Source organism: Parasteatoda tepidariorum, chromosome 9 (assembly GCF_043381705.1).
Source record: "Parasteatoda tepidariorum isolate YZ-2023 chromosome 9, CAS_Ptep_4.0, whole genome shotgun sequence".
NCBI classification, from domain to species: Eukaryota; Metazoa; Arthropoda; class Arachnida; order Araneae; family Theridiidae; genus Parasteatoda; species Parasteatoda tepidariorum.
Window position 1 is genome coordinate 13,728,927 of NC_092212.1, and position 22,574 is coordinate 13,751,500.

At 27.4% G+C, this 22,574-nt stretch overlaps 1 protein-coding gene and 1 long non-coding RNA gene across 2 annotated transcripts in view; one reads left to right on the forward strand and one right to left on the reverse strand.

Annotated features, from left to right (window-relative positions):
* The first annotated feature begins 124 nt into the window (after positions 1-124).
* Positions 125-20,062, forward strand: LOC107444456 (Transitional endoplasmic reticulum ATPase TER94). The gene is made up of 19 exons (XM_016058606.3): positions 125-475; positions 3,238-3,343; positions 3,433-3,605; positions 4,921-5,001; positions 5,670-5,862; positions 7,117-7,248; positions 7,333-7,435; positions 8,985-9,118; positions 9,260-9,395; positions 9,992-10,104; positions 10,548-10,712; positions 10,790-10,912; positions 12,261-12,473; positions 14,031-14,115; positions 14,690-14,783; positions 16,991-17,120; positions 18,186-18,341; positions 18,422-18,579; positions 19,648-20,062. Exons 1-19 carry the CDS (start codon positions 462-464, stop codon positions 19,733-19,735), a joined length of 2,397 nt encoding a protein of 798 aa, XP_015914092.1. The 5' UTR covers positions 125-461; the 3' UTR covers positions 19,736-20,062.
* Positions 20,063-21,386: 1,324 nt separating this feature from the next.
* LOC139426619 (uncharacterized) overlaps positions 21,387-22,574 on the reverse strand; it is a 7,234-nt gene continuing 6,046 nt past the window's right edge. Inside the window, exons 5-6 of the long non-coding RNA XR_011637845.1 lie at positions 22,347-22,361; positions 21,387-21,604 (exon numbers count right to left, since the gene is read on the reverse strand). This is a non-coding gene — a long non-coding RNA (uncharacterized lncRNA). The remainder of the gene's footprint in view (positions 21,605-22,346; positions 22,362-22,574) is intronic.

A 22,574-nucleotide genomic window follows, 5' to 3' on the forward strand; every position in this document is an offset into this window, starting at 1 on the left:
AATTGAAAAACTAAAAATCATTCCCTTACAAATCATTTTATTCCTTTAATTAATTTTAAAAATATTTCGAAGAATTTATTACAATTTTTTAAAATATATATGACGTGGGTTTTGGAAGTTCTTTCAATTTCGGCAACTCATTTATGAGACGTCATGATTAAGCAGTTTCACTTTTTATTTTCATTTCAGCAGCAACATCTTTAGAAACAGGACGGGACGGGAAATGAAACGAGAAATTTGATTTTCTTTCGTTTATGTAGACTGTTGTATATGAAATTATTCCAATTCAATGAAATTTTAATATTTCATTTGTAATTAATACGTTACTGAAAATTTTGATTCTAATTTGTATTGACAAAGGATTTCGTCAGTCTAAATCTTTGTTACCAGATATCGCAAGTTAAAAAGAAATTTTAAAACACCAAGCGTTATTTGAGAAATCACAATTTTTTAATTGGAAAATGTCTGGGAAAAAGTAAGATTTCCTATTGCTTAATCTCTCTTTTCTTTTTACGAAATTATTATTTAAATTTATGTAATTATATTGTAATGCTATTCAAGCACATTGTTTACCACCGGCATTTCTACTATAAATTACTTTAAGCTGATATTTTATTAATTCTGTGTCGAATCTATATTTATATGTAACTGACGAATTGATTTATTTAGTAGGTTCTGAAGTGTAAGTACAAAATGTACGTTTTCTGCACTGCTATTGTCATAGTCGTTAAGCCTAATTTAGAAAATTGCAGAGTCACTCTAAGCCTAATAGTTACTTAAAAATTGTTTATTGTTGATTTTATGTCAACATATGTAATTATGATACATAATTCTGTTGTCAGTTAGAAAAATTAAAGCGATTTGTTTTGTTCTAATCTGTTGCTTACACACTTATCACGAAGCTCTCGATGGATACATTGCCTAAATGTGATCAGTTTAAATTCATTACTATATTGAATTAATCCTTAATTTTCTTCTTTTTTTTAAATATTAGCCATACATTTGTTTGAACTCAAATTTGTCCCTTTTGATTGGTGTTTATTTAAGTTGTAACTTCTCATCTCTGTTAAGTGCTTTTTTTGTATGGATTGGTTTTCATAAAAGAATAAACGAATTCCTCAAAGTGTATTTTTTTTTTTTTTTTTAAATACTTTTAAAATTGTTGTTTCTAAAATACTACTTTTTATAATTAAAAAAGTTATGTTAATAAAACTAAAACTTCATATTTAAAACTTGTGATAGAAAATATGCTACACTAATAATTAATGTGCATATGTATGGTTTGTGTTTGAAGTGACAAACAGTGTTTTATTAAATTGGCATTCTTTATTTATATGTACAAAAAAAAATTCAAGTTTAATTTTTTATAAATACAATATTAAGAAAAGTCAAGTTTAATTTGATTTAGCTTTTCTTTTTAAAGATATTTTAAGATTCTCTTAGGAATTGTATAAGCCTTTTGCTTTCTTTGTTTCATGCTATTTGAGGAAAATATTCTTTTTACTTGTTCAAGCTTATTCTTTTAAAGTAAAGGAATTATTTGATTTTCATTATTAAAGTGTAGAAAAGTAGGATTTTCATGTTTAAAGTGTAGAATAGTGCTCTTTTGATTTGGTACTCTTAAAGTTTACGCTGTTTATAAAATATCTAATTTTCCTTTTATTTCTATAATTTCTTATTAAAACCTTCACTGTGTATAAGTAGACCACTACTGCTTTTGAGCTCTGTCAATTGATATTGAATGAGTAATGATCATTGACAGCTAATGACAATAGGTGTTCTATAGTTTTGCTTAATTCATAAGCTGTTTTCATTTGGGTTCTTTTTCCCTTGTTTCTTAATTTATTAATTCTAACTAAATTCTTTATAAAATGCAATCCACAAAAGTGAAGTTTTCATTATTTTAAATATATACTCTACAAAAATTATATTTTAGAAAACAGCAATAATGATTTGATAAAAGTTGTTTTTTGCATGTTTTTCGAAATAGTAATGATTCTGTACTTCCAGATTTGATTTAAAAGCAGCTGTTTTTAGAATATAGTGGTATTAATTGTGGTAGTCACTATATTAGTTTTAAAACTTGTCTTTTACTAGACATTTTCAATTTTGAAATTTATATATTTTTAAGTGGCAGTTGAGTTTCAAAAATAAATTAGGTCTGCATTTACATACCAGGGTTTGTTGATTTAAATCAAATGATTCTTAAAAAAATCATTGATATAAATTAACTGATTTATTTATATATATATATTGATTTACAAAGTTAAAAAAAAAAGTTTTAAATTATTGATACTTTTATTATTTCTTTTCTAAGTTTTAAAATTTATTTTAAATAAATTGCTGCATTATAATTAATTTTAGCTAACAAAATTACTTTCTTTCTTGGTATGTGTTAAATTCCAGAACATTTGAAATTACATTTTTATAAATCTTTTGATTCTTGAGATTTAAAGTACAGATTAAAGTAAACATTTAAGTTTTTTTCATATGTTTACAGTATCTTTGACATTATCAGATTTTCTATAAAGAAATTTTGTAGGAAAAAAATTTAATGAGTACATCGAATTTATAAAATTTATTTTTAGCTTAACTTATCTATTTTGGTATAAGATTAAAAATGATTATAAGATTAATTTTAAAATAAAAACATATAGATTAAATATGTATTTCTTTTTTGATGAATGACTTTATTTATAAACACAATCTGTTACATTTATTTTGTATTTTTAAAATCAAAAGAAAAAAAAAAGAAATCACAATTTTAAATTAAAATTATGGTTTTGTAATTGAAACTTTGTTTTAAAGAATTCTTTAAATTTTCTATTTCATCTAGTCTTTAAATTTCAATCATGCATTTGTTTCAAAATGGTTACTATGCATTCAGAGCTATGTATTATAATGAAAAATTTGTTTATGTAGTTAGAGCTTCTAAAACATTCTTATAATATATTTAGTTTTAATATTAATTTAATTTTGATTAAACATTTAGTCACAAGTTTTTTTAGTCATGAAATAAAGTTCTTACAGTGTATTTGAATAAAAATCAAAAAAGTCAGATTTAAATCAAAAAAATCCGATTTAAATAAAAAAAATCTGAATTTCATGATTTTTTTAAAAAAAAAATCACGAACTCTGGTACATACTAATAGCGTGAGTCAGTGCGTCACTGGTTGCAAGCAATCTATCTATTTATTATAGTTATACAGTTTATGATTATTCTTTATTTCTTTTTAGTCCTGAAGAATTGGCTACTGCCATTTTGAAAACTAAATCAAAGCCTAACAGATTGTTAGTTGAAGAAGCTGTTAACGATGATAATTCAGTGGTTGATTTGTCACAGGTATAAGTTGTAATAAAATAATATTTTCATATATTTGGAGCAACATACCTTTTAAACTATTCAACTTCTTTGCTTTTTTGTGCTTTTAGACTAAAATGAATGAGCTTCAGCTATTCAGAGGGGATACAATTCTTTTGAAAGGAAAAAAGAGAAGAGAAACAGTTTGCATTGTTTTGTCTAGTGATACAGTTCCCAATGAGAAAATACGCATGAACAGATGTGTCCGAAATAATCTTAGAGTGAGACTTGGAGATGTAGTTAAGTAAGTTATGAATGTATAATTAAAATTATTTAATTATGAAAATAGCATTTACAAGATAACAGGTTCTTATTTTAAAGGAAGTCTTGATTTTATTGCAAATAATGAATAAGTCTGAGATTGTGATGACATTTGCATTTTTGGAAATTTTTCTCTTTTAAGATTCATTATAAAGTTACTTTTTTGAAGATGCATTTAAAAGTTGGAATTTCTGTGCTACAGATTTGCTGTCCCATTTTTTTTGTTTTGGTTCCACTTCAGGGGTCTGTTTAGAAGAAATTTGGGTCCGTTAACGGACCCTTCACAAAATGATTTTTCTTTTAATCGGACCCTTCACAAATTTGTTTATCTTCATTATTATTTTGTTAATAGAATAAACCCTTTCCAGGGCAGAAAACAAGAAAGATGGATGTAAACGGCAGACGATTCTTCCATTATTCGTCCTAAATGAATATTCTGTGTTCTAGGCTAAATACCAAATATTTGTATGTTGCATTTCTAATTTAGAAGCAGCAATTGTTGTTTATTTTTTAAAATTTAATTTTTTTAATTATAATTTTACAGTGTTGAGCATAATCTTGTAAGTCTTTACAATTTAAAAACTCCTTGAAAAAGTTTTTTTTTTTGCAATAACAGACCCTATTTGCACAAATTCATAAAAGCGGACCCTGGTTGAAAGAATGTGAGTAATTTTTTCACAATTTCACGAAAAATGGACCTTTCCTAAAATGTCTGGACAGACCCCTGCACTTACATTAATTCATTTCAAGAAAATTACTCATATCAAACATTCCTTTATAATATGCATTACTTCAATTTTATTTAAAAGTTATAATTTTTAATTCAGCACATTGATTAAATTTTTTTATTTATTTAAATGCTTCCTAAAATTAAATCTAAGTCCACTATAAACAAACTATCGATTTCTATGCTGTTTGTTATAAATGTATGACATAACACCAGTTAAATAACAGTTTAGACGGGTCCACTAAAAGTGTTCATTACAACTGAGTGTTCAAACCAATAATTGGTTCATTGGCTGGGTTAGACTGCATTATTGATCTATTTGAAAAATTAGTTTACTTTTGTTCATGAAGATATCATTTGGATTCCAATACTCTTGACTTGTTCTTGTAGATCACTAATTTTTTTTTTTTAATTTTTCTGTGCAAAGCCAAGGTTTATCCACTGGTCTATTTTTAATATTTATAGGCGAATAATGTAATAGCTGATAAATAAAACATATAAATGCATTTAAAATATTTTGAATTCAAAGGTATTAATGAAAATTTATTCCTATATTTTGAAATTTTTTTAGTATTCAGCCATGCCCAGATGTGAAATATGGGAAAAGAGTTCATGTATTACCTATTGATGACACTGTTGAAGGATTGACTGGGTAAACTCTCATTTTGAACTAATTATGTGTAATTTACTTTTATAGAACTATAGTTTTTTAGCTATTCACTGTCCATAATTTAATATTTGATTGCTAAAATCTTGTAGCTCATGAGCAGTATTTAATAAAATTTCATTTTCACATTACAGTATACTTAATAAATTTTTTTGATCATATTTTGAATAATTTTTGGTTTCATTTTCTTTTTTTTTACAAGGGAAGCAAAATAGTCGATGTGTTTTCCCTTTGTAAAAAGTACTGATTTTTTTTTTTTTTTTTTACTCTCTGTAATTCAAGAAATAAAATACTATAATTAGGCAAATAGATACTTAAGATTCTTACTCTGTTGGACTTTTTTTTTAATGAACAGCAAAATATACTTGTTGTTGGAGCTTTTACTAGAATGAAAATAAATTCTGCAAATAACTTCTTTTTTTTATTCATTTTTTTTTCATGTTTCGTTTTATTTTTAAAATGATGTACCATTATTAAAAGATTGACTTTTGCTTGGTTTATATTTGGGTGCTTGTAAAAGTTAAGCTAGTGTCCTCTAAAACTGTAGTTGTCTTTATTCATAAGATACAAGCACTCTATGCTTATTATTATTATTTTCAGGAAAGATTGTGTAACTTGTAATTTTTTAAAAAAAAATTCTGTAATATTTGTAGGAGTTTGTTCGATGTCTACTTAAAACCTTATTTCCTGGAGGCATACAGGCCCATTCATAAAGGTGATCTCTTCATTGTAAGAGGTGGGATGAGAGCTGTTGAATTTAAAGTGGTTGAAACTGATCCTAGTCCTTATTGCATTGTTGCTCCTGATACTGTCATCCATTGTGAGGGGGATCCCATTAAAAGAGAAGTATGTTTTATTTCTTATCATTTTCTACATAGGCATAAAATTAAACTCTTCATTTTAATATCTGCATTATATTTATATTTTCCATTATTTATCCTGCAGTTTAAAAATTAACAACATGGAATACTTAGCCTAAATCATTCCTTCTCCCCTGCCCTAAAATATCATACTGTCTCATGCTAGTAGCAATTTATCACAATTAAGCAATTTTCTTAATAGTCATTTTGGCACATAACTTTATTTTCTTAAATTTTCCTTCAATTGCAGTTGATTTTAATCACTAAAGAACATGCAATGAACTCCCATTGAAATTCATTTTTGTTTAGCGCTGTAAGTTTGAAAACATCTGATTTTTTTCAATTATTTATTGGAAAAACAAGTGGCACAGAACAAGGTTAAGTTGTAATTTTATCAGTGTGGAAAAATCTGGAAATATAATTTAAATAATCTAAAAGTCAAAGTATATGAATTAATTCGGAGATGCCTAAAATCCAATGTATTTTCCAAAATAATCCTTTTAATAATTTTTTTAAGAAAATGTTCATTTTTGGCTATTATATACATTTTATAATATATTTTGTTTACAAAAAGAAACTTAACTGAATACTATTCATAATTTTTATGCTACTAGTACAAAAAAAATTCAGGCAAATTCGATAAATCAGTCTAAAAAAAGTCATGGAATTTTTTTCTGAGTGTTTGTTACTACCCTGAATGAGTAATGCTGATCCTATGAGAAATATAATGTCCTACTACTAAATAAAATGAGCCTTGTCTGCATTGTCCCATTTTCAGAGCCAAAGTTCAGAGAATTCTGGAATCATAAGAGGTACACAGATCCATACAAACTCTTACTTTTATTATGAAAGTGTTTTAGGTTTTGTTCTGTTAATTTATAACTTATGTCATGGACCGAATATTGCATAAAATCAAGGTATACACTGAGTTTATATTTTCCTCCTTACTTCAGAATGTAGTAAAGCGAAAATCAAGTTTTTATCCGACTAATTAGTTCATCTTTTCTTCACGGCAAAACTGATATTATTATTAATCGCTATGCTTGCTCTCAATCTAAATCCCTTGATTATGATTTTTCCCGGGTTTCAAATAATTTTTTTTTAATAGAATTTGGTTAAATGTTTTAGCCAAAAGGCAAATAAGTGTTTCATTTTGAAATTTTTTAGTTAGAATCTAAATAATTGTCATTAATTTTTGAATTAAAACCAATTTTTTATATCAATATTTAAATCTTTATAGGAGGAAGAAGAAACATTAAATGCAGTTGGTTATGATGATGTTGGAGGATGTAGAAAGCAGTTGGCTCAAATTAAAGAGATGGTTGAACTTCCTCTTCGTCATCCCAGCCTTTTTAGTGCTATTGGAGTAAAGGTAATAAATATAAATTTTTAAACTCTGTTGTTATTTTGAAATCTGCTGTAATGTGATGTTAAATGATAATATTTAAATTTGTAGCCTCCCAGAGGTATTCTACTGTATGGCCCCCCTGGAACTGGGAAAACTCTTATTGCTAGAGCTGTAGCTAATGAAACTGGTGCCTTTTTCTTCCTGATAAACGGTAAACATCCTTTTTGTATAATTTTTTTTAAAGAAAAATCAAACTCTAATTTTTTTTTTTAATTAAATAAATGTTAAAAAGCTGTATTGACAAAATGCTGCAAAGAGAAAAAAAAAAAAAATATTAATTCTGCTTGAACTGTATATGGATTTATTTCATTCTTTAGTATGATTAGATGATATTCATCTTAAATTCAAACAAAGTTTTTAAGGGCCTTATATTTGCAAATTTATCTACATGTATGTCAGATTAAGAGGAATTTTTTGCAGTTATCGATCTGGCTATGTTGAGGTTGCAGACAAATTTGTATTTATGAAGATAGTGCTGCAGATTCACTCTGTAAACTCTGGAATAAATTAAGCTTTTTAGTCTAGATATAACCTTCATTATCAATGTAATCATACTTAAAAAAATATCAAAGCCTTAAGAATATGCTTATAAATTTTATTGTATAAAAATATCAGTCTATTAAGAATAATATTTTTGTAAAATTTTTTTTATTTTTAGAATCTAGTTATAATTAAACTAAACACGTTTTTGCAACTAATCTTTTTCAAAGTTTAATTCGCTTCATGAATTTACCTTCTTTTAAGTAACCATTATTGTCTATTCTCAGGTCTTTTTTATATGAATTTTGTTTTTGTGTTAGCTTTAGTTTGACACTTAAATTCTGAGTTTATCACTATTTATAAACTTTCTCATGTCTTAGAAACTTATTATAAATTATTATTTCTTAGTAGCCTTTAGAAGTAGCTACTTATTATTTATATATTATTTTTCAGTAGTCCTTAGAATAGTCCTAGGAAAACAGGATTTCAAACAAAATCCTGTCTTTTTAGTGTCACTTTTATTTCTCGTTTTATTCGTTCATAATAAAGTTATGTGAGTAAATATTGACAAAGAATTCAATGCAAGTTTTAATACGTATCTATAATACAACTGACATTTTTTAAGTGGTTTAGGCTCATTTAAAATTTTTATGGTATTACATTTTGTATAATTTTTTTCTTTAAATAGACTTAAATGTTTATTTTTTTACATCATCGTTATAAAATTAAGGTCAAGAAAATTTCTCACATAATTGAATTACATGCATTAGATTCTGAAATATACCTTTAATAATTTAAGTCCTTATGAAATTTCTGAAAGTGTTTATTTTCAATTTTAAAAGTATAGTGGGAGTCCTGAATGCCATTAATTTTTATCTAGGAATGCACAACCTGATTGCTAAATGTAAACCATAAAATTTTTCTATGACACTTGCCTATAGCAAAAAGAAATGAATAAAATTATATTAATAAAATAAAATAGTAGCTAATAAAATAAAATTGCTTAGAAAATAAAAAATTTTCCTTTGAAAATAAATTGGATCAATATGCTCCAACTAATAACTAAATTAGAAATTTTTGTTGTGCAATTTAACAGTATAGTGGGAAAGCACTTGTGAGAGAGATTAATTGTTTTGACCTACCTTTTCTATACTAATGCTCATTGACATTTAGAATATCTTTTTCTTTTTTTTTTAAATAATTTATTTAAAATTTCTTAGGACCTGAAATTATGAGTAAGCTGGCTGGTGAATCTGAAAGCAATTTGAGAAAGGCTTTTGAAGAAGCTGAAAAAAATGCTCCTGCGATAATTTTCATTGATGAACTTGATGCTATTGCACCTAAAAGAGAAAAGGTTGGATTTTAATATTTTTTTGATGATTAAAATTTTTTAATTTTTTTCATATTCTGTGTTCTACTTGATGCAACTAAACTTAATTTTGATTTTTAGTTCATTGCACTTTTTCAATTTAATTGTTCATTTAACTTGTTTTAGACGCATGGTGAAGTTGAAAGACGTATTGTATCACAATTATTAACCTTGATGGATGGTCTCAAACAAAGATCTCATGTGATTGTAATGGCCGCTACCAACAGACCTAACAGCATTGATGCTGCTTTGAGACGTTTTGGTAAGTATTCTTTATAAATAAATAAAAATAAAGCTATCAATTTGTTTTATTTATTTTGAGATAGTGACCTAATTTTGGTTGGACTGATAGTGTGATAAGCATAATTAGTTCATTAAATTTAAAAAAATTTTACTGTGCATTTTTCTAATAACAATTGGATGAAACAGTATGAAAATTTTCACAATTTTAGTAAAACTGAGAAACTTGCTGATATGAAAATTATAGGTGCAGACATTAAATTTTGATTTGAAATAACTCAGAAATTAATTTTTTTTCTGAGTAATTTAGTCTGACAAAACAGACAAAACTGCAGGGAAATTGCAGCCCCATGCTCTTTAACAACTGAAAATGAGCCACTGTGTTTCTCTGTTTTAGGATGGTTTAATAGTTTTTGGATTTTTTAATGTAAAAGAAAAACCTGTCAGAGTAAAACTACTTTTTTGCTGCCATGTTTTCTTTGTGTGTGGTGGTAAAAATCTTGATCTGATTTTAGTTTTCTTACTTTTTAGTCTTTTTTTTAAACACTTTTTGCTATTTTTTAATGTAAAAGAAAAAAAAAATTCTAATTAAAGTAACATGAAATTTTTTTTTTACAGGACGTTTTGATCGTGAGGTAGATATTGGCATTCCTGATGCCACTGGTCGATTAGAAATCCTGCGTATTCACACTAAAAACATGAAATTAGCTGAGGATGTTGATCTTGAGAAGGTAAAACTGTTAATTTTGTCTTTATTTAAACTTTCATTATGTTTTACAATGGTGTATGCAGAAAATGTAATAAAAAAAGTTGTGGGTCTTGACATCAAGTATCACATTGTTTTACTTTTAGGAAATATTTTCACATAAAATTTAATGTGGCAGTATTTATGAAAACAAATTACAAAAGTTTTATTTTTATAATTTAATTCTGAATTAAATTTTGTCTTATCCATTATAAAATGATTGTAGTGTTTGAACTATTCAATTTGTTTTTCATAAAAATCAAATTCTGCATTTAAATCACAAATATTAATTTGATTGTGGAAACAAGCTAATGATCATGTTATTTCTATGCTAAGGTTTTCTCAATATTTTACCCTATTAAAAATTTTGCTGATTGTTAATCAGTTTCTTTAACATATAATCTCATTATTTGTTTCATTTAATTTTAGATTGCTGCTGAAACTCATGGTTTTGTTGGTTCAGATTTAGCCGCTCTCTGTTCAGAAGCTGCACTGCAACAAATTCGTGAGAAAATGGATCTTATTGATCTGGAAGATGAACAAATAGATGCCGAAGTTCTCAATTCATTAGCTGTTACCATGGACAACTTTAGAGTAAGTATTGTATTCAAAGTGAAAAAAACTCTAAATATGTATGTCATGTTGTTAAAATTTATTTTCTAATGTTTTAGTGGGCGATGGGCAAGAGCAGTCCAAGTGCTCTGCGTGAGACAGTTGTGGAAGTGCCCAGTGTCACTTGGGAAGACATTGGTGGTTTGGAACCTGTAAAGAAAGAACTTCAAGAAATGATTCAGGTATACCATGAATATTTTTTAAATAAATTATTTTAGTTTTTATAGTCTGCTGTTTTTTAATGTTACATTGCAATCAATCTTACTTGGTCACTTATAAATTACAGCCTACATCTTCTATGCATTTTTTATGTTTGGTTTGAATATTTTTTATCTGGTTGTATCAGAAAATTTCATTTATCCAGATAATCATTTATCTTTGTTATCCAGATTAATTTCGATAAAAAGTAGTTAACAAGTAACAATTTGTTATTAGAACTTATAGAATAGTTGCTTTGCTTCTGTGAATCATTTTACAAGTTATAACACAGCAAAGACTGAGGGATGTGCAAAATAAGTTATGGTGTTTCCTGAAACATAAATAATGCTACGCCAGGTTTTTTATGCAAATTTGTAGCCAATCTTTATATACGTTCAGTATGTATCTTCATTTTTTTTTTTTTTTTTTTTTTTTTTTNCCTGAGCTTTTCTTTGCAGTTTTTTTTTTTTTTTTTTTTTTTAATTACTGCCGAAGGTAAAAGGTCGGGATAATTCTGAGTATCAGGTTGCAATGTTGCTTTTACCTGATGCAGTTGTTGATCAACCCTAATTGTTCAAATATAAATATTTTGGTTTTGGAATTCTTTGTTTGGTCTATCAACCAATAGAACAATTATAAATGTACGTATGAGATGGATAAAGTAGAGAAATCATATTTTAAATAGGGACCCACTTTTAGAATAAAAAGACCCAGAAATTTAAAATTTGTTGTTAGTTCTAAGGATTTGTAGTTTCCAAAATAAAGCAGAAACACTGCTGCAAAGTTATATATGCTCTTTACTTTCTGAGGAGTTTTTATTAATTTGGGTTCTAAATTTTTAATCTTATGATAATTAATAAGTTCTGTCACCAAAGAAAATTTGAATTAATCTCTTAAATAAGCTATAATTTTTAACTATTTATAATTTATTAGATTTATTTTAAACATTGTGTAATTATTTTCAACTTTAAACTATATCTGGATTAAAATAATTGACTGGATATAAAAATGAACAAGTGCTTTGAATATTTTTACAATAAGATGCAGATTTTATTATCAAGTGCAGATTTTTTTATCAAATATTAAAAATTAATGAATAATTTTCAATTGAATCTTGAATGTAGTGTTATAACTTTTCAGCTAATAAAAAATTGATTGCAAATGTTTTTTATTTGCAAGAGAGTTGCTAGCTTTTTTAAGTTCATATTTTGTACCATTTTCATAATCTGCCTATTGGGCTCTGGCTCTAGATTTTCAAAACTTATCTAACAGGGATGAATTGCAAAATGTATTTTATTGCATTAATTGAATTGTATACTCTCTCTCTTCCAGTATCCAGTGGAGTATCCTGACAAGTTCTTAAAATTTGGAATGACTCCATCTCGAGGTGTGTTGTTTTATGGTCCCCCTGGCTGTGGTAAAACTCTTTTAGCCAAAGCTATTGCTAATGAATGCCAAGCAAACTTCATTTCCATTAAGGGTCCAGAGTTGTTAACCATGTGGTTTGGAGAATCAGAAGCTAATGTCAGAGACATCTTCGATAAGGTATAATTTTGCTTATTTCCATTAACTTTGTTAAAAAGACTTATCTATCAACAGAAAAGTATTTGAGTATCCACTTTTAAGCAGGAATAAGATTTTTCTTTTTTGTTATTTTTCCCAGGAATGTGATTCTTCCATTCATTTGCGGAATTCTAAGAATCTCGAGACCGTTGACTGAACTTCCGGGAATCTATAATTTATATTCCGATTGTTAGTCACACTCAAATTTAATTTCTGTTACTTACGCAAAATCTCGCTAACGAGGCATTTATCTCACCTTTGCCAGCATCCTTTTTTTTTTTTAAACTCATTCATGCAGTATAACAATTTTTGTTAAAAGTAATTCAGAAATGGCAAACATTTAAAAAATTATTCACTAGAAAAAATGGTATTCATTTTTTTTTTCTTCATACTTATATTTTAATGGGTAGTAAGTATTTTTTGAAAATTCTGGTTTGTGACAGTTAATGTGATATATTTTCCTGTTTTTTGTTTGACTACTATATCAATGAATTTTTAATTTGCTATAATGACATGGAATCTCTAATTGTGTATTTTAGTAATCACTTTCAGCTCACTCGATACCATTTTGTATATCCGTGTTTTGATCTTTTTACATAGGAAAAAATTTTCTTTCTCTTTTTAAATTTTGTAAGTGTTACTTTTGTGCATAAAAATGAATCTTAAATATTTTCTTTGTATAAGAAGGAAAAAAAATACAGTGCTAAAAAAAACTTGAGAAATTTTTTTTTACATGATTTCTTCTTCCAGCAATCACATGCTAGTTTTTCTGCCAAAATCTCGCTTTATTTGCAAAAATTCCAATTTTTTTTAAAAAAATTTTTTAACCGAAAATCCTAATTTTTTAAAAATGTTCTTTAAGTCAGCTATGTTATGCTAAAATCCGACCTTTTTTTAAAAATTCTATTTTTTTAATTTTTTTTATTAAATTTATAATTTTTAAAAAAAAGTTTTCTTAAATATAGTTTTTCAGAATAGGATAATTGTGTTAATTCAAATTGTCAAAGTAAGCAAACATTTTTGATGTTTTGATTACTCATAATAAATGTCGATTCTTCAATTGAAGGGACGACCCAGTTGTACCATTGCTGAAATGCCTGTACATTAACAATTACTCCAAAACTGTATTTAGCATGTGACACATCTCATGACAACTGAGGTTGCTTTTTTTTATTTTTAGTTATAAAGAAAGCTTATAGAGTTACTATTTTCAAAAGACTGACAAAAACTTTATTAAAAGTCCACTATTTTGAAAAAATATATACTGTTGCTAAACTAGCGAGCTTGAAAAATCTAATTATAGCTTTCTAGTAAAAAAATTTTACATTTGTGAAACCATGTGAAAATGAGGACAAAAGAATAATTACCGCAAAAATGATGCAACAATGTTAAGTTTTTTATTTTTTTAATAATTTAGATTGTTAAAAATGTTATACAAGTGTTTTTATTTATGTATCAATAGAGAAGTATGAAAGTTTCCACTTTCACGTTAACTAATCAGATTACTTTGAAGAATAATATATAATTTCATTTGTTTAGGCTCGTGCTGCTGCACCTTGTGTTTTGTTCTTTGATGAATTAGATTCCATCGCAAAAGCAAGAGGTGGAAATGTTGGTGATGCAGGTATGATCTAGTGTATTATTTTGCATTAATTTCAAATTTTCCTTGAGTTTCTTTGTTTGCTTAAAGGTGTTTGTTGTAAAGTATAATTATTGTAAGAGAAAGTGCCCTTAATAAGTAAAAGTAAATATTCCTATGTCCTACACCTGATAAATTTATTCAAATTGCTTTAGTCGAGCATGATCTCCAATGCTGTTCAAATCTTGTATGTAATTTTTCTTAAATATGACATTTGCGATTTTACATTAGCTTTAGTCTTTGTTATTATTATTGCAAAATTTTAACTCTATGTAGAAGTATCTTATTTTTATATTAGTTATTTGTTATAACTAATCAATGGAGAATCTATTAAGCTTTATTAAAAATAGAAATTTTGTGAAGAATTTAATTATTGAAATGGAGTTTTTATTATGTTAATTGACATTTATTTAAAAAAAAGTATTCATTGAATTTAAAAAAAATTTTTTTTTTTTTACTTCTATGAGCATGGTGTCAAACAATTAATGATTTGTGTATTTTCCTTTTTAAAATTGTTTTCTTTATAATTTGCTTTTCCTTTCTAATTTTATTTTAATAGGTGGAGCTGCTGACAGAGTAATTAACCAAATATTGACTGAAATGGATGGTATGAGTAGTAAAAAGAATGTTTTCATCATTGGTGCTACAAACAGGTATGCAAATATTTAAGTCTAATTGTCTAAAGCCTGGTATTACTGAAAATTACTTTAAAAAAATAAAATTCATTTGAAGCAATAGATATTTATATTAACTCTGATAAAGTCTGAAGCTTATCTACTTTTCATTGCATGAGGCATGCTTACAGAGAAGTGTTGGCAAGTTAATTTCTTAGAGGAATATTTAGAGAGAGAAATAATTCTTTTAAATGGAGAAAAATACTTTTCATTAAATACTATTTTGAATGATTCTAATTATTGTATATTTTAATAAGTGCTTATAGAAATTTTCTACTAGTGACAGCTTACGATATTTGTTGTAGAACATACAAGATCAGACATAAATGTTCTTGTCTTGATATATGAGCCGCTCAGAAGCCAATGCGGTTAAGTCCATTTTTTGATATTTTCTGATTTTTGGAAATTTTGATGAAATAAATAATAATCTTCTTAGTTATTAAAGGATTTACTCATTGGTTACTTTTTTCTAGGTTAGGCAGCCCTTTTTTTTTAACAGCTTCTGAATATATTGTATCATAATTTCAGAAGGCATTGTGAATAAGTCCACCTTTTATCAATTTTTTTTTTACATAAACTTTGAAATAAAAATTAAATTATTCTTCTTTCGATATTTGTTGGTAACACTGAAAAACAAGAAATTCATAGTAACTAAGTGTTGCCAGACGTAGTATTTTTAATACTACGGTAATATTTTTTCACCAAAAATGTTTGTTATGATGAATAAACATAAAACTTATGACAATAAATGTTATTTTATTATTTTTACATAAATTTCTTATCTTTTTCAGCTGCCAAAAGGTATAAGTCCTAAAATTTTTAAGATGCTGTCATTATTTCAATAAATACTTAAGTTTTTATTTACACATCCTGTACATATCTTGTTTTTTTTGCAGAGTTTACACCTCGAAAAAGACTTTATACACTTTTCTAATTAAATTAATAAGCGAAGAATTTTAAAAACTAATGTATCAAAAAACATTAATTTTCTCAATTTTTGTGTTTTGGACTTAATTGCATTGGCTTCTGAGCGACTCATATTTTTAACTGAATTTTCATAAAAACTCTAGTGAATTTTTTCAAAATTATTATTAATTAATTTAAACTGATATAATCAATTTTATTTAAGCAGTTTAATTTTAGTTTTATATTTTCTTTTATAGCTTTGTACAGTACATTAAATTGTAATTTAAACAAATGTATAATTAATGAATTTTCAATTAGATTTCATTTCTGTTGGTGTTGTAACATAGAATTATAAATTATCCATGTTTTTTTAATTTTTTTTTATAAACTTATGGACTTACTTTTGCCCAGTAACAATGTTTTGTAATTAGTGAGCCAGAATTCACTCTTAACATAATTTTGATAGTTGGTAATTTAATTTTATTATTAATGTAGTTGCCACATTTATGCAAAACAGCCATTGCAAATTTTGATTTTTTGAAGAAGAAAAAATGGAGGCTAAAAAACCCTATTCCATTACTGGATTTGTTCCATATGTTTTGTGTATTAAATCAGCTAGGTTTTTGAAAAGCTTACAGTATTATTAATTATTAGCTTTAATGATAGAAAAAAAGTTTGAAAAAATAAGTTTTATATGTCCTTATTACCAACTTGTGAAAGAGATTTAACTACACTTGATGCTGACAAGATTCTTGCTGCTGTTACAATCTATAACTAGAATAAAGCTGGTTTACCATTGGGATTTGTGCTAGTTACCCAAAGTGTGCATGTGAAACATTTATAGTATGTACCGAAAACTTAAAAATCGTTCCATGCTTGCAATTAAACAGTCCTTAGAAACTAGATGTATCATATAGATAATCTCTGTATCGAAACGCTAATTCCAAGAGAAATATCAGTTATTTTTGCAGTTTAATTTTTTTTAATGCATCTAGACACTTACCACTCTGAAAGATAATCACCATTTTTGATTTCGATTTTTGGATACATCATCCCTTTGATTTATTTTCAAACAAAATTTGTAAAAACTACAATAAAAGTGCATCATTTTTCTAAAGGAAAATATTAGATATTTTCAAAGTTAGTATTTAATGCCATTATTGAAAACATCAAAATGTTTAGACAAATATAAATTTGATAACCCAACAGAATTATGTACCATTTTGAAATTATTATTGCATCTGTATATTTGTTAAAATTGATTTTTATTCTCTTTTTAGGCCCGACATTATTGATCCAGCCATCCTGAGACCTGGTCGATTAGATCAGCTTATTTACATTCCTCTTCCTGATGAAAAATCTAGAGAGAGTATATTAAAAGCCAATTTAAGAAAATCTCCTATTGCAAAGGTAAAATTGGACAAAATTTATAATTTGTTGATTTCAATGCACTTTACTCTTTTACACTTCTCATTTTTTGTTATGTAGATAAAATAATTTACAATTGTAATTCAAGTTGATATTTTAGGCTTGTCAACTTGGTATTTTAAATGTGTTGTAATTCTTATTGAATAATTGAAATACATCCTAAACTTAATCTCTTAAGTAATTTTTAATAGCTTTGGGTGCAAATATTGTTAATACTTATAGAAAAATAATGTTCGTTTGTATATACTTAATATTTTTGCATTAAAAAATTTTCACAATACTTAAGGTCTCATTCAAAGGTCGAAGTTCAGTCGCCTTATTCAGCAACATAAAAGCATTCTTTGATTCTTGACCTATGTCATTTTGAAAGAGTCTTATAACAAATTCATTACCATCTGACGCATTTTAAGGGATGGAGGTTTCATTACTTTTAAACATTACAACTAACGAAATATTTTCTAAGCAATACCTGCAATGAGAGACCAACAAATTTTAATCTCCTTTGAAGAAGCCCTCCAAATTGGGATTATATTTTAATTACACCTTAATCACAGTATTAAAAAAATTTGTTTAAATTATCTTGTTAAAATATGAAAACGAAACGGCTGACACCTACTCTACACAAAATCTTATTTAAATTCGTTTGATGTATTATGTTATTTTACGGAATGGTTATCCCTTTTATGTATACAAAGAGAGTTTCAGTTAAAGAAAACTTAAAAATCTAGATGATTTGCAAGCTAATTTTACGTTAGTTAGATGAAAATACTGAAAATGAAAACTGTAATGTAAAATACAATAAACTAGGAAGAGTTTAAAAAGTTTTCATTTTTTATAGTGTTTTATTTATGCCGACTGAAATAACCCTTGATGTTTTCTAATTAAATCTCAGTAAATATCTTTTTGTTAAAAAAAAAAAGTGACTTGATTGCACCCTGAAACATGCCACTTTTTTGATTACATAAATTTTAATATAATTTTTACTTAACTGGGATGTTAAAAAAAATTTTGACTTAATTTGAATTGTTATGTTTTAATGCTTTTCAGGCTGTTGAACTCCCTTACATAGCAAAAGTTACTCAAGGTTTCAGTGGTGCTGACTTGACTGAAGTATGTCAAAGAGCTTGCAAATTGGCTATCAGAGAATCCATTGAAATTGAAATTAAGAAAGAAAAGGAACGTCCTGAAAATGCTGGAGCTATGGTAATTACACTTGCTGACTAAAATTTCTATTCTTAAGGAGAAGTAATTTGAAATTAAAATGTTTGTCTCATTTAATTTAGGAAACTGATGATTTTGATCCTGTGCCTGAAATTAGAAAAGATCACTTTGAAGAGGCTATGAAATTTGCCCGAAAATCAGTTAGCGATAATGACATTAGAAAGTATGAAATGTTTGCTCAGACACTACAACAAAGCAGAGGTTTTGGAACTAATTTTAGGTATGAAAATCTCTTAATTTTTTTTTTCTGCAACATCGATGTAATATCGGATTTAATATAAATGAATGCATCTGTATGAAATTCTCTAATAACAATATGGAGCATTTTTTTTTTCCTGATTTTTGTACTAGCTCTTGGATGGGCTATTTTCATATCTGATTTCAAATTTACAATTGTTTTCTCTCTCAAAGTTACAAATTTTTTTAATGGCATTTNTTTTTTTTTTTTTTTTTTTTTTTTTTTTTTTTTTTTTTTTTTTTTTTTTTGTCAAGGTTATATACAAAAGGTTATATGAAAAAGGTTATATACAACATGAGGTCACATAAATTTTGCTGTCAATTTATTTTATTTTTGTCAAAATGTACAAGTTTGAAAACTTTATTTACAACAGGGGGTTGCATAAATGTTGCTGCTAATAGAGTTAAAGCACATAAGCAGGAATAAATTGCATAGGAACCCTTTTATTTTATAACCGTCCTTGAACAGCAGACCCAATTTAATGGGTTTACGACTACTAATGTTCAACTCCGTAGCCTTGTAATTTTGAAACCAATCCAGAAGACAAGGAAACTTCTGAATTGATTATTGGGAGAAATTTTGCCTTCATGGGGGACTTTTTGATGGACATGGATACATGGAAAGGAAGACCATGAGAACCCCCCATGGGTAGCCTGATGGCAAGAAGACTCTAACCCATGATCTGTCTACCACTGAGGATATTTCACTTTAGCACTGTGGTCGGCACAAGCCGGATGCGGAATTCATACCAACTGTGATTCGGACCCGGTTTACCTCATTGGAAGGTGGACACTATATCCCCTGGGCCATCGCGTTTCGCATAGGAACCATTGAGAGAAATGTTTCCTCAGCTAAGGGTGCTTTCATATTATGAGCTGTTTCTTCATGTGCTTCTGAACAGGTTGTAATACAGAAGCACCCCTAGCTTTGTTCAAGGGAATTTCTCCCATGCTATATATTTTTTTATTCTGGTGTTTTCAATTTTGTTGAAGTATTGTGTTTGTCCAAATTTATTCCTACTGTTTAAAATACATTTCTTTCTTTCTTCAGGTTTCCTTCATCTCAACCATCCGCTGGCGGAAGTAACAATCCTCCTCCTGCATTCCAAGAAGATGGGGATGATGATTTGTACAGTTAAAAAGAACCTTCAGGTTTCTTAGCTACGCGTGATGATATTCAAAATTATCTTATCATTAATGAAGAGGCACTTTCTACTGCTGAACATCACTTCTCTCATATTTCCTTTTTTTGTCATGGAAGAACATTATTTTATCTATATAGCAGAGGTACATTTTTTATTGTATTTAATTTAACTTGTTCATTATTGAGGTTACCAAAATTATTGAAAGGACTGTCGTATTTGTCCCTAGGACATGAAATGGACTTTTGTAAGCTCTGCCCCTTTTTGATTATGTTGTGTCTTCGTGGCTTCTAATATTGTACGAAATAAAGTTGTTTTCTAATACTGGCTTCTTCCTTATCTTGGATTTTTGTTGTTTATTGTTCTCTTGAATAATTGAAAATTTTGATATTTTTGTTTTTCATCAGGTGTTAACTCAAATTTTCAGTAAAAGCATTTTTTTTCTTTTGTATAATTAGGTTTTAATAGTTTCAACGGGACAGTTTCTCATCAGGACAAGTTCCTATGACGGTGGAGGGAATTGAAGAAAAGACAAAAATCAAGCGAGTGCTGCAAATTTTTTAAACATGTTAGCTAAGAGGAATAAACTGTCTCAATGCGTAATTTTATTGAAACTAAGTTGGGTAAAAACAAGTTTTTGTGTAATGAATTTTAGATGAATTAGGGCATATAGATTTGATTTTTTTAATTTTAAATTAGAGGATTTCGTGTGGTCACTGCCTCTTTCTCTTTTAAAAAACTTTTCCAATTTAAATTACTTTGAAGAGTATACCATTATCGCGATTCATATTCATCCTGTCTTTAATTTTAAGAAGAGTGTCATTTTATGTATTACAAGAAAGTAAATTTTTAAAATCTTGCTTGCTCTCATTCGCCAATCTCCAGAACTGATTATGCTGTTCCTGTAAGAACAGTAGAATTAGCTCCACTAATTTATTTCGCTTTAGTCTTTTTTTTAAAAACCCTAGCTTTTGTACAGTGCGTAAACAATTAAACAGGCCAGCTTTAATACTGTTTGATCTAATGATCGGGTCTTCACGTTCTTGGACTCAATCTTGGGCTTGGTTCATTTCCACGACCGACCCTTTCATGCCGGGAAAAAAAAGTTACTATTTACTTATGTCACTATGTTTTTTAAATTGCTAAATTTCTTTAGAGAAGAAGGGATATTTTGCCAAACACAGAAAACTTAAGCGCCGGGATAGCCTGGTTGGTAGGGCGCTGGGCCCATGTTCAAGGGTTCGATACCCGCCGGCCGAAGACTCCCCTTGTAGTAAATGGTGACTGATACACGTTAAATCTGTTGAGTCACAAAGTCCTCCATGTTCCCATGACAAATCGATACATCTGGGGGTACTGATCCAGGATTTTCCTTGCCATCTGGATTGGTTCGAAATTATATGGCTACGGAGTTGAACATTAGTAGTCGTAAACCCAAAATTTGGTCAGCTGTTCAACGACGGATACAAAAAAACACAGAAAGCAACTGAAGAATGGAAAATAAGATGAAGAAAACAAGGGAGCATTTTGAAAATCTATTTTTTCTTCTTGTATTATATACTTTCTCAGCCAGTCAACCCTAATGGAGAAAATTTCCTAAGATTCCACTGATTGATTTTACACAGATTGACTTAAAACTTAGCAAAAATTTAAATATTTTGTTTTGTTTGAAATTTAAAAAAAAAAAAATCCTTGAGGAATGTAATTTAATTAAATTTGAATATTTTTCCATTTACAATGTAGATACTAAAAAATATTTTTTCTCTCTTTAGAAATTTCTTTATTGATTTCAGAGTACATTTTAGATTTAAAAACACATTCTTTAGTCGTCGTCCAGTTTCTTCTAGTTCTTCAAATGAGAGGTACCTGAAATTGAACATTAAAAAACCTAAAATTTTACTCATGAATGATAACTGGTGGCAGAAATTTTATTTATGTATGCACAGCTGGCATATAATTTTTTGCTAATGCACCATGAATATTTTTTGTCTTAAGGATCAGATTTTATTTTTAAGAGCCAAATGGTTTCAAAGAGTTGACTTTAAGTGGGTTAAAAATTGCTGTTAACGATTAAGTTACAAAACCAGACCAAAAACGGATATTCTCTGAATAAACAATTTTTTCAATACCTTTAGATTCTTCACTATCAACGTATACAGTGCAAGCCTTAAGAGAAAAACTTTCTATTTAATTTTTAAGTGAAATTAATCATGAAAATTTTCTTTTATGTACTATAGAGATTGCTAGGAATGGGTTTTGTTAATAATTATCTATTACTTTCATTTTTATAACCATTTTTCTTATTGAAAATTTAAATTCTATGGAAAATGTAGAAAAGTAAAGCTATGATATTGTTAAAAAATTAACTGTATCGTCAAAAACTATTATCGTCCATCTAGAGGAAATTTTGTCTAGCCCTAATGTTTTGTAAAAGACGCAACTGTGTTTTGGTCATAAAACTTTACGTGTCTCAGAAATGGGTTAAAAAGCAAATTTAATTTTTGTTATTCTCAAAAATTATACATATTAGAAGGGAAAAAAACAATTGAATTTGTAGTTTGTAATTACTTCACAAGAAAACCTTGCAATTATATAAAAACTTTCTTACTTTTCAAACAACTTTCTGAAAAAATAAAGAATAAAAAAAGTAGAAGAAATTAATAAAACAATTATTTCAAGATTTTCTTATATATATGGGTCATTCTCACAAAAACAGTCATTTTCATGTCCCCAGTATATTTTATGTTTGTTTTACAGCTTACGAAAAAAAAAAAAAAATATTCAGGGAAAGTGTCCTTCAGAATGCAAGCTAACAAAAGAATAAAAATAAAATTAT

What these genes read in the sequence shown, in the direction of transcription:
- LOC107444456 (XM_016058606.3), top strand. An exon ending in CAGTGGTTGATTTGTCACAG is followed by an intron (nt 3,344 to 3,432) that starts GTATAAGTTGTA and finishes TTGTGCTTTTAG; the next exon opens with ACTAAAATGAATGAGCTTCA. An exon ending in CTTTTTCTTCCTGATAAACG is followed by an intron (nt 7,436 to 8,984) that starts GTAAACATCCTT and finishes AAAATTTCTTAG; the next exon opens with GACCTGAAATTATGAGTAAG.